General features: G+C 40.6%; 1 protein-coding gene across 3 annotated transcripts in view; it reads right to left on the reverse strand.

Moving 5' to 3' along the window:
- Positions 1 to 16,082, reverse strand: part of ARMC8 (armadillo repeat containing 8) — a gene marked incomplete at both ends in the record, with an annotated part of 96,304 nt that overhangs the window by 24,868 nt on the left and 55,354 nt on the right. For all 3 annotated transcript variants that reach the window (XM_080695766.1, XM_080695767.1, XM_080695765.1), the window contains one exon: positions 12,455 to 12,550. In XM_080695766.1, coding sequence (XP_080551892.1) covers positions 12,455 to 12,550 — 96 coding nt within the window. The remainder of the gene's footprint in view (positions 1 to 12,454; positions 12,551 to 16,082) is intronic.

Genomic DNA, 16,082 nt, shown 5'->3' on the forward strand with positions numbered 1-16,082 from the left:
ATTATATTGAACACACTGACCAAAACGAGGCTAAAAAATGTGACTACAAAACAGGGAAAAATATGGAAATCCAGAGGAAAAAATTTCCTGGTTAGCAAGGAAGAAGTTGATGCTGGCCTTTGCCACGTGCATGATGGTTTAGATGCTCCAGGCAGCTTTTCAGATCTGGGGTTGGAAAGCCAAGAGCAATCAAACAAGTCCTTTGTGGTGCCTTTTAATGACCCCAGTGCCGTGCTCCAAAGCCCTGGTGTGATGGAGGGGCCACGCCACAGCACCCTACAAAGGCATCTTGGTCCTTCCAGGATGCAGAGCGGTGCCAAGCGGATCTGGCATTCAGTTGCTCTGCCTCGTGCCCCTTGCTGGAGACTCCTCGGATAAAGCTCCGCCAACATGCCCTGGGTAGAGCTGCTTGCATCTGCTAAACAGAAAAGGAAATGGCACAGGCACTGGGGTACTGGTGAAGGATCCCCAGGCGGAGGAGGCCATTTCTCTTTCTCTGCTTGTCTAGGGGCCTGGCCTGTAAATTTAACTATAGAATCGAATCACTGCATCTTATACTGATCAAGTTTTAGGTCAAGAGACTGAGTGATGCGTTGGTATCTTGTTTTCATGACTATCTTGTTTTTTTGTGGTACCGGGGATGGAACCCAGGGGCATTCTACCTCTAAGCTACACCCCCAGCCCTATTTTTTATTCCTTATTTTGAAATAGGGTCTGAGTTGCAAAGGGCCTCACTAAGTAGCTCAGGCTGTTCGTGAACCGCGATCCTCTTGCTTCAGCCTCCCGAATGCTGGGATTAAAAGTGTGTGCCACCACGCCTGGCTCAACTACATGCTTTTGCTAAGCTTTTGCCTCTGGTGCAGCTCTTGCTGGAATGGCCAATGGTCCAGCAGAATGAGACTGGAGCCCCCTGCCAACAGGCTGAGAGAGAGAGAGAGGAGCACTCAGCCTACAGGGTCGTGGAGAAAATGGACAACCTGGGTAATTCTAAGATAGTGGTCTACGGCACACATGGGAATGTTAAGAGCTTGAAGATGGCCTCCAGGCATCGAGGGATCTCCCAGCATTCCATGAGCTCTAGCAGATTCATAACGCAGGCTTTGGTCCGGACATAAACCATCTTTTCTTCAGAGCATATGAAGAACTAGGAGAGTTAATGATAGAGTCTTTACAAACCCGACTTAATTATTCTCCTTTCAGCATGACCCAATATCAAGTATTCTCTAGGTACTAGGAACACTTCTGCTTGGACTCTGAACTATGCTCAAACTAGGTCAAGCAAAACTTGCAGAAACTGAACTCAGGTAGATTCTTGATATACCAATTCAAAGTGGGCAGGTTTGAGGTCCAGGAGAAGAAAGGAAAAGTAGTCATTCTCTTAATATCAATACTAAGTAGTAATTCTCTTAATATCAGTATCAATAATTTATACAAATATGCACAACAGCCAGGAAAATACAACTTAATTCCAAATGGGCTTATGTGAAAGATTAAGATTCCTAGAAAAAGTTCTAATGAGCCTGGCACAGTGTGCGTGCCTTTACTCCTCGTACTTGCAGGAGAGGGGCTGAGACAAGAGGATTGCAGGTTTGAGGCCAGCCTCAGCAACTTAGTGAGACCTTGTTTCAAAATAAAAAATAAGAAAAGGCCTAGGGGTATATCTCAGAGGTAGAATGCTCCTGGGTTCAATCCCCAGTATAGAACGAATGAATGAAAGAAAGGAAGGAAGGAAGGAAGGGAGAAAGAAAGGCAGACAAAGAGTTCTAAAGCACAAGTGATGGGGTGTCTTCATTCGCATCACCCCTCCATGCCAGTCTGGTATGGAGCTGTACCTATCCTCTGTATTTCTATCTTTTAATAAACTTCTTTAAATCTTCAATTAAAAAAAAAAGTACAAGTGATGATATGACAGAACTGGCCAGAAAGAATAAAAACCTAAAATTAAACTTTGAAAATCAGAAGAGGCAGCCTCCTAAGATCAAGTGGATAAATGATTAAACCCAGAATCTAGTTAAAGCAGCAAGTAGCACCAGGAGGTCAGGAAGAAGGGTCTGTAGTGGACACTGGGCCTGCTGGGTGGGCAGGGCAGCGCCCTATGAACCCATAGCAGGGGCGGTGGAGACTAGTTTTGGAAATGGAGAAGAGACTGGGGAAGAGGGTCGTGAGGTGATATGGTAGGCAGCTGAGTGAGCGGGGCGTGTATCCTATGCTTGTCTAGCACGTTTGGGTAGGCTGAGTGAGCCAGCAGGGGGTCTGCGGAGAGATCTATTGCCAAAATGGAAAAGCATTCTTAGGAAGTTACCATATGATTTTATGAGACGACTACAGAATCCTTAACTAAAGCGCATGGTGGAAATTCTTGAGTACCAAATATTTATAATTTCTAAGTATATCCTTACACCACGTTCTCATCAGAAAAACCAAACCAAACCAAACCCCTGTAGAGTACGTGAGGTCTTCCACGAGTGCAGCAAGGTGGCTGCAGAGCGTGTCTTACACAGGGTCAGTTAGGAAGTCAGCTCCTTGCTGCACTGTGAGCAGAGTTAATGGCAAGAGACCTAAGCCTCTGAAAGGAGTAATCACATCTGTTGATTTTTGAGTTGATTAGTGTTAAAGTCTTGAGATGTTAGAAACAGTCTTCTCCAGCTTCTTCAGTTGATCATGAGGGCTCTGAAGTTCAGAAAGACTAAGTCGCTGGTATAGGGTTCCACAGGTGGGTGGAGCTGGGGTTCCCTGGCCCCTGTTTTCTTACTTCTGTGGGTCCTAAACTCGCTATGCTGTAAGGATGAGTTTTTTTTTTTTTTTTTGGTATGGTCCCAGGAATTGTGCAACATAATGGCTCAGCTCAGCCTGTTCATCAACATACACAACAACACACCTCAGTCTCTATTACTAACTGGCTACATTCTCAGGCCCACACATACAAACAGATCCAAGCAGAATGCTTACACTATTCCAGGAACTTTTACGTAGTAACAAACATTACTGCTCGATAAAGGAGCAGCTATTAAAAGCCGATCCAAAGATTCCATAATGTTACCTCAAGTGCGAGTCCATCCCATAAGGAAGTTGTCTACAAATAAAATGCTGAGGTGGTACCTCTACACGACGCCATTAGTCCTGGATACTCCTCTTTAGAACAATACACGACAGAATCACATCTACACAGTATCCTGAGGAAAACATTTAAAACTGATGCAGAAAAAAAGGCAGAAGAAACACAGATACAGAGCTTTCTCACTGTGTGGGTTAAAATTTCTAAAACAATATTTTCATATTTTGGAAGGAGAAAGTTCAGAAAGCTTTCAAATAAGCTGCTTTATAAGAGGTGAACTTTTCCAGACATACTCATCATAGTTGTTTCAATTACAGTCATCTCTAAGTGTACTGGTCATGGCAAAACTGGTTTTCAATGTGGATACCACTTTTTGCACATACAGGAAACTCTGGAATCGCCATACAGCAACTTATTTCATCTCCCTAACTACTTTAAATCCTAAGCACTCTCAAGGTACACACCCATCGCCTGCCTCATTCCTGGGCATAAATGTTGCATAAATTCAAGTATTTCATGACCTACTTAGTACCAAAAACCATGTGAGAGAAATGGCATGTTTTCAGTCTGATGGTCTGCAGCTGGCTAGTGTAAACTGCACAGGCCACTGCTCCTGTTTCCTTCACTCCCCCTTCAGACCCATCAGACACTCTTCCCTGACACTTCCTGCCATTCTAAGGTCACAATCTACCTCTAGGAATAGCTTTTACCTTTACATAAGTCATGTACTGGGTAGGAGCACAGGCTTCGGCGCTGGAGAGACTGGGACAGGTATAGGTTCTACCATCTACTAGCTGAGAGCCTTGGTCAAACTGCTTGTTTTTTGGTCCGCAACAGCTATATCACAGGATTATAATGAGTTTTAAGAGAAATAATGTGATAACACTTGGCATGGGGCCCAGCTCATAGTAAATACTCAATGAATAGTTATATTTGTGCTGAGTTCAGCTTCAAATAGATTTTTTTTTTTTTTTGGCACTGCTGTGGATTGAACCCAGGGACATTCTACCTCTGAACTACACCCCAGCCTTTTTCTTTTTACCTTGGTAAAAAAAAAACAACAACAGGATGTCACTAAATCGCGGAGGGCCTCACCTTGCTTAATAAGCTGAGGCTGGTCACAAACCTGCGATCCTCCTGTCTCAGCCTCCCAAGTACTGGGATTACAGGCGTGTGCCAGTGTGGTGGCTTAGATTATATCTTGATGTACCTAAATTATATGATTGTTGCATGCTTTTATACCACCTACTGGCATAATGCTTATTAATTTGGCAAAGGAGTAGCAAACTGGATTATTTTATTTTTGTCTTGGCATCTTATTCAAACAACTTTGCTTAACAAGTATGCAGAATCCAACATTTCCTACCATAACTAAAAGCCAGTTTTTTATCTGTTTCATCTAAGATCTGCCACATGCCATAATCATTCAAACAAGGAAATTTGCAGTAGGGAAATACTAGTGGCAATATCATACCATCAATACCTGATAATGCCTTTCTTCAGAAAGTCAGACAGTGGTATCTTCCTCTCCTGCCCTGGCTTTGGTGAGGCCCCATTTCTTTATAGCCTAGAACCAATTTTTACCAAACTGACTTATGATAGTTTCTATTTAGCTCTGCAGCATTAGCATAAGATGGTGACCTGTCTTCTGTAAAGGCTAGATGTTAAATATTTTAGGCTTTGGGCGCCACGAGTCACCACAACTTCTCAACCTACTCTGCTAGTGGGAAAACAGCCAGGGGCAACCCAGAACCACGTGACCGCAGTGTACTGGAACAAAGCTTGATGGACACAGTGTCCATTTAATGCACTTCTTGCATGTCCCTCTATCCCCCTAACCATTTACCAATGCAAAAATTTTAAAAATGCAAAGGCCATTCTTTCCTCAGTTACAGGATTACACAGGTGACAGGTGCTCACAGGGTGTGCAGCGTGCCAACCCGCAGACTAGCACCTTAACCACAGAAAGGAGTGTGGCCACAGTCCTGATTCTTCACAAGCTCAATTTCTTCAAAGTCTGCTATCCAAAAAGTATGGAGTTAATCCAAATATTTCATTCATTTCCAGATTAAAATGTTCTTGAAAATCCAACTAGGTCATTTATTTTGGCTGTACAGGTATAATAAAAACTATACTTTAGCCCATTTCTAGGTCTCAAAGACATCCCTGTTTCTTAACTAGATTATAAATAACTTACACAGTCACCAATTTCTACTTCATATTTTTTAAAAGAGAAATGGAGGTCAATGGCTTAAGCAACTACATACCACAAATAGCAACACTCAGCTTTATGCCTCCATTTGATGAAATCCTGAGATAAAAACACATGACTTTCTGTGTAAAAGCCTCTGTATGTCTACAGCACGACCACTCCCAGTTCCTTCAGTGTGCTGGAGGCCAGGGGTCTCAACGCTGTGGGCAAGTGGCAAAACCAACCTGTCATGCCTCGCCCTTAAAATACTTACCATCTGAACGAATGTGCAGGGCTCATTAGTAATTCTTTGGTAGATCAGCTTTAAGAAGATAACTAACCAGTGAGCGACAGAGTAAGTTAAGGAATTTTGAATTCTGAATAGATTTGTTGCTACTCATTAGCAAAGCCAAGTCCTCAGAGGTGCCCCTTCTGCAGCACTGCGGAGAACACCTTCAAATGTTCAAGGCATTTGTTTCAAGATGCAGGCTCAGAGAAACAATCCCTTACATCTGCCTGATTTCATGGCAAATACAGAATTCTCATATTATGGCCCTTGAAATGAGTATTTAGAATTATCAAACTTTGCAAAGTATTTAAAGATACAAGTTCATGGTACATTTATATTGTAAACCGGAAGACCAACTAGTAATGAGATCAAGCTATAACAAATGGTTGGTTTGTTTGTTTTTGGTGGTACTGGGGTTCCTGGAAGCCCTTCTACCTCCGGGCTACACTCCCAGACCTATTTTTACATTTTTTTTTAAATTTTGAAACAGGGTCTCCTAAACCAGCGCGCGGGGCTGGCTTCGAACCTGCGCGATCCTCCTGTCTCTGCCTCCCAAGCGCGCGCCACCACGCCCGGCCTCAAGCTATAACAAATGGGAAAGACGTTCAAGGTCAAGGCTTAGCAAGGCTTTGACACAGCAGAAAGATATTAGGAAAGATGGGCTTACATTTACAAATATATCTCAAAATCTTATAGCATTAAAATCACAGAAAAAATTAGATTTTTTTCAAAATGTGAATATATTTTGGGATCTGGTTTCATAGGGATGACAGCCCTTTAGAGAAATCACATCATGACATCCTTGGTCAGTAATACTTAAGTAATCCAAGTTAAAATTAGACCTCCTTACTTTTCTTAAGAAGTCTATAATTGCCCAGGTTCGAAGCCAGCCTTGCTGGCTTAAGAACCCTGTTTCCAAATAAAAATATAAAAAAGTCTGGGAGTATAGCCTGGAGGTAGAAGGCCCCTGGGTTCCATCCCCAAGTACCACCAAAAAAAAAAAAAAAAAGTCTATAATCTATGATTTTAACCAGTTATTGACATGTATAGTATATTCTATTTAACACCCTCCCCCAATTATATTTGGTGCTTTGGAAAGCATGCTATAACAACAAAAACTGTTTGAAAAATCAGTACTTTAAACATTCTAAAATGGCGTGGTGGTGCACGCTTGTAATCCCAGCACTTGGGAGGATGAGACAGGAGGATCGCGTAGGTTTGAAGCCAGACTCAGCAACTTAGTGAGACCCTGTTTCCAAATAAAATATAAAATAGGTCTGGGAGGGTAGCACGGAGGTAGAAGGCCCCTGGGTTCCATCCCCAGTACCCCCTCAAAAAAAAAAAAATAACATTATAGGACAAAGAAAGCATCTTGTCATAACAATAGAGATTCTACAAAAGGATCTATGGTTCCTAGATACTAAATACTTTTGAAAATTCATAGCATAAAATTACTTTCTTCATTATAAACTCCTATTTATGCTGTTTACTTTTTCTCTGAATACACTAAACATACAGTATTTATTTTCCCAAGGAAGTAACTTACGACGCTGTGATAAATGCTTCCAAATACTGAGCACCTACTCTGTGGCAGACATCACACTCAATATGATAAGCACATTATATCTCCTCACGACTCTGCTGTTACACCTTCCTTGGTTACAAAAAAGAGAGTACAGTCCTTGTTTTTCTTTGCTTTCTGTTTTGTGTTTTATTCTGTCTGTACTTTTTTTTAAAAAGTTCTATTTAAAAAGAAAAGAAATGAGCTGGGTGTGGTGGTCTCTGTAGCCCAGCCACTTGGGAGGCTGAGGCAGAAGGATGATGGTAAGTTCAGCGGGTGACGCAGTGAGTCTATCTCAGAGAGGAGAGGGGCTGGGGGAGGGGGAGGGAGAAAACAGGAAGGAAGGAGGAGAAGGGAGGAGAAGCATCCCTGCCCACGCCTTCGCTATCTTCTCAACACATATCACTGAAGTACTTTTCTTCACACGAGGAACAAAAACTTATGGTTCTATATTTTCAATTCTTGAGACTGTAAAATAAATAGCATTTAGAAAGTATTAAAAATGACAAAGACCTATTCAATTTCAAAATGATTCAAAGAGAGCTCCATAGTCAACATGTGCATTTTAATTGGTTCCAAATAATTCTTTGAACAAACCTCAGCAAACTCTTTCTGGTCATTTCTTATTTTTCTCTGATGCTGAGTTTTAAGCCTATTTCTCACTGATCTTTATCTCCCCCTTGCTGGTCTCCCTCCCCTACTCCGCTGACAGTCTATATCATGCAGCAAGTTTAGTCAATGCACAACTCCATTCAATTAATGGCCTACTTAAAATCAGACATTCATCAACAGGGAAGAGAATACTTTATAGGTCAGGTTATACTATTTTATTTGTCAGAGTACTCTCTAGAAAGGAAATCATATGTTTATCCCTAGAAAATTTAGCCCAGCTTCACACCTGTAAATCCTACAGATTCTTTGAAATTACAAAGAAAGGGGGAGGAGCGCTTACATTTTCTAATTAAGGAATAATGATCAAAGTTATTCTGAAATTAAATGTGTTCTCTCTAAAACATATCCAAATGAGAAGATATGACTTTGGGATTGCCTTCTTCTTGAGAAATGGGAACCTGTATGTTCTCTAAGTCCAGTGCAACCCCTTGCCATGACAAGACACAAATTTTTGCTACTTAAAATTTTTCCTTTTTACATAAACACAGAACTGCTAGTGAGGTCAGGGAAGTTCCTGGTGCAGAGGACTGTGTACACTTTGACACTGGCTGCTGCGACAGGTTCTGCTACGACATCGGCTCGTCCAAACATTTGTTCCCTTTTCATGGACTTGTTCATGCTTCAAGTGTTTACTGTCAACTATGTACAGTTATAGATGCTGGGATACAACCATGAGCAGACATAACCCTGCCCTCATGGGGCTCACATTCTGGTGCCTCAAGAGGCGTCTCCAGCTAAAACAAGAATTCAGATGGAAGAGCAAGACCTTCTACAATCCTGTCTTAGTCACAGGCTGCAGAGGAGGCAGCGCTATTAAGAGCGCTTCGCTTACCACTTGGAATGTGCTTTTTTTTTTTGTCAAAAACAAAAACAGCCTGCTTAGTTTATTAATTTTCTTACATTTTAGTTTATACCTTACTACCGCTAACTTTCTTTAATTTACACTATCTTAACATATCTGACAAATTCCACTAGTTCCCTGAAGAGATTCAAAGAGAGATGATACCATTTATGTTCCCAGGCTCAGTGATAACCAATAGATGCTCATCAAATGACGATCTTTCTGAGCGCAATTCACTGTTATAAATAACGGTGTGCCACTAAGCCTCTGCCCTCTCCACCACTGACTGGCGACGCCAGGACTGGCCTACTGGTCTCTCCATTTCTCTCTTATTACCTCAGAACTGGACTTCGGCTTCCTAGTCAGCACTAGAATGTGGTCAACGCTATTATTAGAACCTAGACTCCCGGCAGCGACCAGAGCGAGTGTTTACTCAGCACTGCCGGCGACCTCCTGCTCTGGACCCTTCTTCCACTGAGCTCTCAGCTCCTGCCTTCGCCCTTACTCTCCTAACCATAATCCACTCAGAATCAGGGTCAATTCCAGCCCCACACCCCGGCACTGCAGAGTGAACCCAGAGGCACTACCTCTGAGCTATACACCCAGCACTTTTCATTTTGAGACAAGGTCTCTCCAGGTTGCCTAGGCTGGCTTTGAACTGCGATCCTTCTGCCCCAGCCTCCAGAGTAGTTGGGATTATGGATGCCTGGCAAGGTCAGTTATTTTAGGTAATCTGCATTATTCTTCACGTAACATGCCAAGCACAGTAGTCCTCTGTCCTTTGGGGGTTTCTTCTCCCTCTTTCTGGTACAGCCAATGGTAATGTTTTTCACGCTCACCGGCAGGACCCTACAGCACCACCCTTTATTGCTCCTCTGACAGGACTTCCCAAGGAGTTTGAAATTTCAAGTATGCCAGATGGACAAAGGATGCAAACAGGGAATTAAAATACTAATACTGCAGCATGGGATGCGGAAAGATCCGGGCATATTAAAGGAAATGTCACTCTGGATGTGATTTCTACATTTCATTTCTGTATTAATTCAACAAATATATACTGGGTGCTTATTAGATTGCAGGAATAGCTGGTTTCTTTTAATGGGAATATATCAATGATGCCTAAAAAAATGATGGTAAATGTGCCTTAGAGGTCACATTCAGTCTTCGGCTTCAATTTTGCCCCAAGAGAAAGTATCAAGAAATGAAAACACAGCAGGCTTCTCAAGTCTCCAGAAGCACTAAGACAGAGAGACGTAATTCTACGAAGAGAAGGCCAGTCGCCACATCCTGTGCAGCTGGGGATACCATATACTTTTCATTGTTTCCACTTCCTTTGGGAAGGGGGTACTGGGGATTGAACCCAGGGACATTCATCCCTGAGCTATACTCCTCCATTTTAAAATTATTATTATTCTGAAACAAGGTCTCACTAAACTGCTGAGGCTGGCTTCAAACCTGCCACCTTCCTGTCTCAGCCTCCCAAGTGCAGGTGTGCACCACCACACAGGCTCGCCTCAACTGCTTTGCTCTCGCTCTCTCCTTATTCTGCCTCCTTTCCTTCGTTGGCCAGAACAGGGCACTGGGATACTTATTATTTACCAATTTATGTTTCCAGCGCAATTTAAAAGGCAGACCAAATAGACTTCATCTTTTTCTGTTGAAATAAATACCCCCCTCTTTTTCTTTTTAGAAATTTGTCCTTGAAATTTCTTTCAGATTTCCTGCTTAACTCAGTTAATTGAAATTTCATCTTTACAAGCATACATACTACATTAAAGATAAAGCAGTAATAAACATTGTACTTTGAAGATCTATACACAAAAAAGCAATACAATCAATGTTCATAAAGTATAAGCACAAAATAGAAATAAATATTTGATGGAGAAAGCAAATTAAAATCTAACCAAATAATTATTTCAACAAAAATGGGATAGAAATAAATGCATTCAAAGGAAAAGATTTATCATTTTTATACACTGAAAGAGTTTTCAACTCCTAAGATCAGATTTCAAACAGATTTTATCACAAACTTACTTTATATTTTCCATTCTACAATTTCTTTCTTCAGTAGATATTATAAACTATAAATTATTCAAACACTTAATTTCCCATAAATATCTTCCTAAAACACTGTGCAATCCCCATAACACAAGAATGTCACAGTATGTTTTCTTTACCACACACAAAAAAACTATGATTAATCATTATAAGTTGTTTTTTATTTGTTGTCTTTCTACAGAAATGATCATGAGTTAGCCTTCCCAGGAAATCATACATATTATGAATACAAATTTAATTGACTACTGATTAGACTATTGTGTTGCAAGTATTTCTAGAACATGTTATCACAAATTAAGTCATTAATTCCAAAACAATAGTTTATTAACAAGAAAAGTACAAATAAGTACAAATCCACACGCTAGTCCCATCTATTATGGCCAGATGATCTATCTGTCTGTCTGTCTGTCTGTCTATCGATTTCTTGATCTATTTCCCTTTCAGTCCATGATATGGTCTCCTGGAGCTATAAGAATGAGTGAAATACTTCTGTTCCCAACAGGTCCTAATAACCACCCCAAAAAATGATGATGTATTTAAGTTATACGTCCATGTCATTACTGCTTTGATCTATATGAGTTAACACACAAGCCTCTTCCTTGCAATGCACCACATACCTACAGTGAACAAAATATATCAGTGTCAACATCCATAAATTATGTTTAGACACAGGGAACATCGTACGCCAGTATGTTACCAAGTGACACTTGGTAAATGCAAGCTTAGTGAAGTCAAAGACTGAGGTACACGGAGACATTTGGCTTGTTAGTTGTGCTTTTTTGCACTGATTTTTAATCAAAGCTCCTCACATACCTAATTTTATTGCCATTACTTCAATTATGGTTCTTTTTCAGTTTATTTCAGCAAACTTAAGACCACTCTATATTTCTTTCTATACACCCAAAGTACTTCTCTGAATCAAAGTAAATGCCAATCTAAAACTTTGTGGCTTGTCTCACAGTGCTTCTTAAAATATTTAGATGGGGAGATTCAATAAATTGTCATGTTCTATAAATAACACCACTTGCTTTTTCTACTATGGCTCTTAAAGAACATGTGGTTTTTCTTAGTGACGGTTTTAAAAGTCCTGTGTAGAATTTACTAGATGGTATCTGTTTTTGAGTGGGGAGTCAGGTTAGAAATTACTACACTTTACTGATTACCTCGAACTATTCTTGTAAAGAACATGAGCTCAGTGTTAGACTAGACTACAGTAACATACAGGTGCTATACCAGAGACACATGTTTTTGGGAGCTGGAAAATTCAGATGACCACTCACTAAACATAAAATCATCATTCCACAAAGATTTTATTCACATTAAACTTGCACAGTAGCAAAAAAATAAAAATAAAATAAAATAAAAACATAAAACTAAGCCACATATCAAAGAACAATATACAATAGAGATTTAAACTTCTCAATGGCATCGGAAGATAATTTCCATAAATAACATTTACATTTCTAGTGTTAGGTCTTTCAAGGTGTCTGAAGCTTTCACAGTGCTAGAATTAATTTTATCAGAACACATGCAAAAAAATGTGCAACATAATAATTCATATTAATGACACACAAAAAAAGCAGGCCAGTTACTTGTCATTCCAGCATGGCCATGCCACTCTATGTTCTAAAAGCAAACCAACAACCCCAGATCCAGGTCCCTTTCATCTTCAATTCTGACTCTTTATATGCAGTCACTGTTAGTGCTCTTCACCACGACTTTCAGGTCGATGTCACTCCCTGCCTGCTGGCTGTCAGGACTGGGGGGCGCCCCTCTCCCAGACTCACCTTCTTCCGGATGTCTTCATCGTTTGCTCCTAGAGAGGCGTAGAGCTTGAATGCAGCCTGGCGGAGCTCGTGAGCATGCTTTAAGTCATGATCAAGCTACAGAGGGGGGAAAAAGACGGGTTCCAACTCAGTCCACAAGGTAAATTCCCAATAAAAGTACATGAGTAGAGTTTGAGGATAAAAAAAGAAAGTGTTAACAGCTCTTGACATGGGTGCTATCTTTGGGTTCTGTTTATATATACTGAACCCTTGCTGTGTTTGTATCTGCACCACTTGAAATACAGTCTGCTTCTGTCTGAGAATGAACATAACATTTGACACTGATATAGAAAAACTCCTATAACTACTCGAACTCTAAAATCTCAGTGTTCCCAGCTGACACTTTTAGTAGCACTGACGCTTGCTTGCAAACTGAGCCCTTGCTGTGTTTGCATCTGCACCACTTGAAATACAGTCTGCTTCTGTCTGAGAATGAACACAACATTTGACACTGATATAGAAAAACTCCTATAACTACTCGAACTCTAAAATCTCAGTGTTCCCAGCTGACACTTTTAGTAGCACTGACGCTTGCTTGCAGCAGGTATTTTTTGAAGTGCTGTCCTCCAGAGGGAGGCATCAACGGGCCTCGCTAGCTCCAGACCGCAGCTGGAAATGGAGTGCTACCATCAATGTCTTTAGGAAATTCCCAGACATTAAGAATAAGTATTGCTGGCCTAAAAGGATTGGTATATTTGTATATTAAAATTATTTGTATGTTTATAAATTATTAATATACATTAAAAATGCAATGCTGTCCTAATTTCAGCATATACAAAGTTTTTAGAAATAGGAAACTCTGGCCAGGCATGGTGGCGCACACTTGTAATCGCAGTACTTGGGAGGCTGAGATGGGAGGATCACGCAGGTTCAAAGGCAGCCTCAGCTATTTGGTGAGGCTCTCAGCAACTTAGTGAGACTCTGCTGCCAAATAAAATATAAAATAGGTCTGGGGGTGTAGCCCAGAAGTAGAAAGCCCTAGTTTCCATCCACAGTACCAAAAAAAAAAAAAAAAGAAAGAAAGAAATAGGGAACTCTGTCATAATGTGTTATAAACAATATTTCATGGGAACCATTACTACTTATTATGTATCTCAGATTTATGTTCAGGGTGGGGTGTTATTTTTTTGGGGGGTGTGGTACTGGTGACTGAACCTGGGGCATTCTCCCCTGAGCTACATATCCATTCCTATTTTATTTTTATTTTGAAAGAGTCTTGCTATAGGTTGATAGGAATCTCATTACTTGCTGAGACAGTCCTCAAACCTGTAATCCTCCTATCTCTGTCTCTCAATTACTAGGATTACAAGCATGTGCCATGAAACCCAGCTTCTAGGCTGTTTTGTTGTTGTTGCTTTTAAAGGAAATTAAAATTATTTATTGGTATGAGGTGATTAATGCTATCTGCAAATGTACACATAAATGGCTGTTATCAATTCTTCCATAAACCTGACTTAACAAATTACCATAAAAATAAAATAGAAGGATGTTATCAGGATACTTTTAATGTTCATAAACCAGTAACTATACAAGGCTTATCAGTGATATAAATCATTTTAAACTTAGAACTCTAACTTATTCATCCAAATGAGTATCACTTATTACTTTGGAAAGGTAACTCTTACCCAGAGATGGTAGTTTCCAAATATTTGGAGACCCTCTTTTGAAACTTCTTAAACTGCTAACTGGAATATTAACTAAATCCCCTGAAAGTAGTATGTAAAGATGGGAAAATCCAGCCGGGCAATATAATTTAGGATAGCTCCACAAAATACAAAGTAAAGAGTAAAAACTTATTAGGAGTAGCTATGCGACTAGTTCTTACAAAAAGTTCTAAAATACTTTGATCAAAAGCAGCCACTAGCCAGGTGTGATGGCGCACGCTTGTAATCCCAGTACTTGGGAAGCTAAACAGGAGGACTGCAGGTTTGCTGCCCACCTCAGCTACTTAGTGAGGCCCTCAGTAATTTAGACCCTGTTTCAAAACAAAAAATAAAATAGGCCTGGGGATGTAGCCCGGAGTAGAATTCACCTCGGTTCAACCCCTAGTGCCAAAAATAACCAAAAAACAAACAAACAAACAACAACAAAAAAAAAAAAAACCCAGAGACTAAGGGATTATGGAAGAAGCGGCACAACATACAATCTTATTTTTTGGTTAAGTTCTAATGTATCTATTCTTGAAGTTCTAATTTCATTCTAGCCATAACTAACATAATACAATACTGATTTAGACTAATATACCATAAAAGTCAAACATTTATTAACATGTTTGAGAATTTCTCTGTAGGAGTAATTTTATAGTCAGAAACTTGTAGATAATGCACTGGCAAAACTAAAGATAATAAAACAATTATTACTCAAGTTTGGCATTTAGGTCATTCACTATTGTTATTTCAGCCAACCAGGGTGGTGCACACCTGTTATTCTGTTAGTTGGGAGGCTGAGACAAGACACTGTAGGTTCTAGGCCATCGTCAGCAATTTAATGAGAAGCTGAGCATCTTAGCAAGAACTGCTTCAAAAGAAAGACATAAAAAGGGCTCTGGGTGTAGTTCAGAGGTAGTCCTGGGTTCAATCCTTAGTACCACGACTACCAACAACAACAAAAAGCCCAGAACTAAACAAAAATTGTTATTCCAGTTTTACTATGATGGAAATGAAATGGGAAAACACTAGCAGGATATTAGTTAAATGACTTGCACAAGCTTATGCAAGTTCTCAAAACTGCTCACTCTCATGCAACAGCAGAGCACTCTGCCTTCCGCTGAATGTTATCAGCCCCTCTAAGGGCTCCTCACGAGTCTTTACACCGGTGAGATAGTGTGTGTGAGCAGATGGCCAAGGGAAACAGCCAGGCAACTGGCTCCGTGTACTCCATCACCTCTCCTAGGTAACAGCAAGTGAAGGATGTCACAGCCCGAACCTCAAGAGAGGGCAATGTAGATTGCTAATGCAAGTATCAGGGAAGGTTATTTGGAGCCCATCCTAGGACAGAAAAAAGGCATATCCTTAGTGCTTTACTTGCAATGTTAAATGCCAAATGAAGTATTGCCCTCTGGATAAAGATTTCTGGAGTTCAGAAGCATAGAAAGGTCAAGGAAACAGTTGCCACTGGGACCACAGTCACGTGCATGACACAGTGCTGGCAACTGACTGAGCGGCGATGCTCTCTCCCGTGCTCCTTAAACTTCCTCTAGCTTAGCGAAGAGGATACAGCAAACAGGCAACAGGTCAAAGGAATATCTGCCAATTCCAAAATGCTTATATTTTCAGAAAAAGTTAACACAATTTAGTCCTCGATGTTCCCAAACTAGAGATTAAGTAGTGCTCCAGCTCTCCCTACCAGGCTCAAAGATCAGCATGAAACTGAAAAGTGAGATGGGAAAAGGGTAGCAAAAGAATAAAATGAGGCCACTTAGTCACCGGTAACAGAATCATCCTTGACCTAAAGAGTGGGGATTTAGCACCAGAAACGAAGCTGTGAGCTTGAATAGAATGAGACCACAGCAACATGAGGCCTATGCCCAGTTTAGAGATCTTACCACTCGGAGGGTTTAGTGGCAGCCTGCTTATGTGCTTTGTAAAAA

The sequence above is a fragment of the Muscardinus avellanarius genome (assembly GCF_963383645.1).
Source record: "Muscardinus avellanarius genome assembly, chromosome: 5".
NCBI classification, from domain to species: domain Eukaryota; kingdom Metazoa; phylum Chordata; class Mammalia; order Rodentia; family Gliridae; genus Muscardinus; species Muscardinus avellanarius.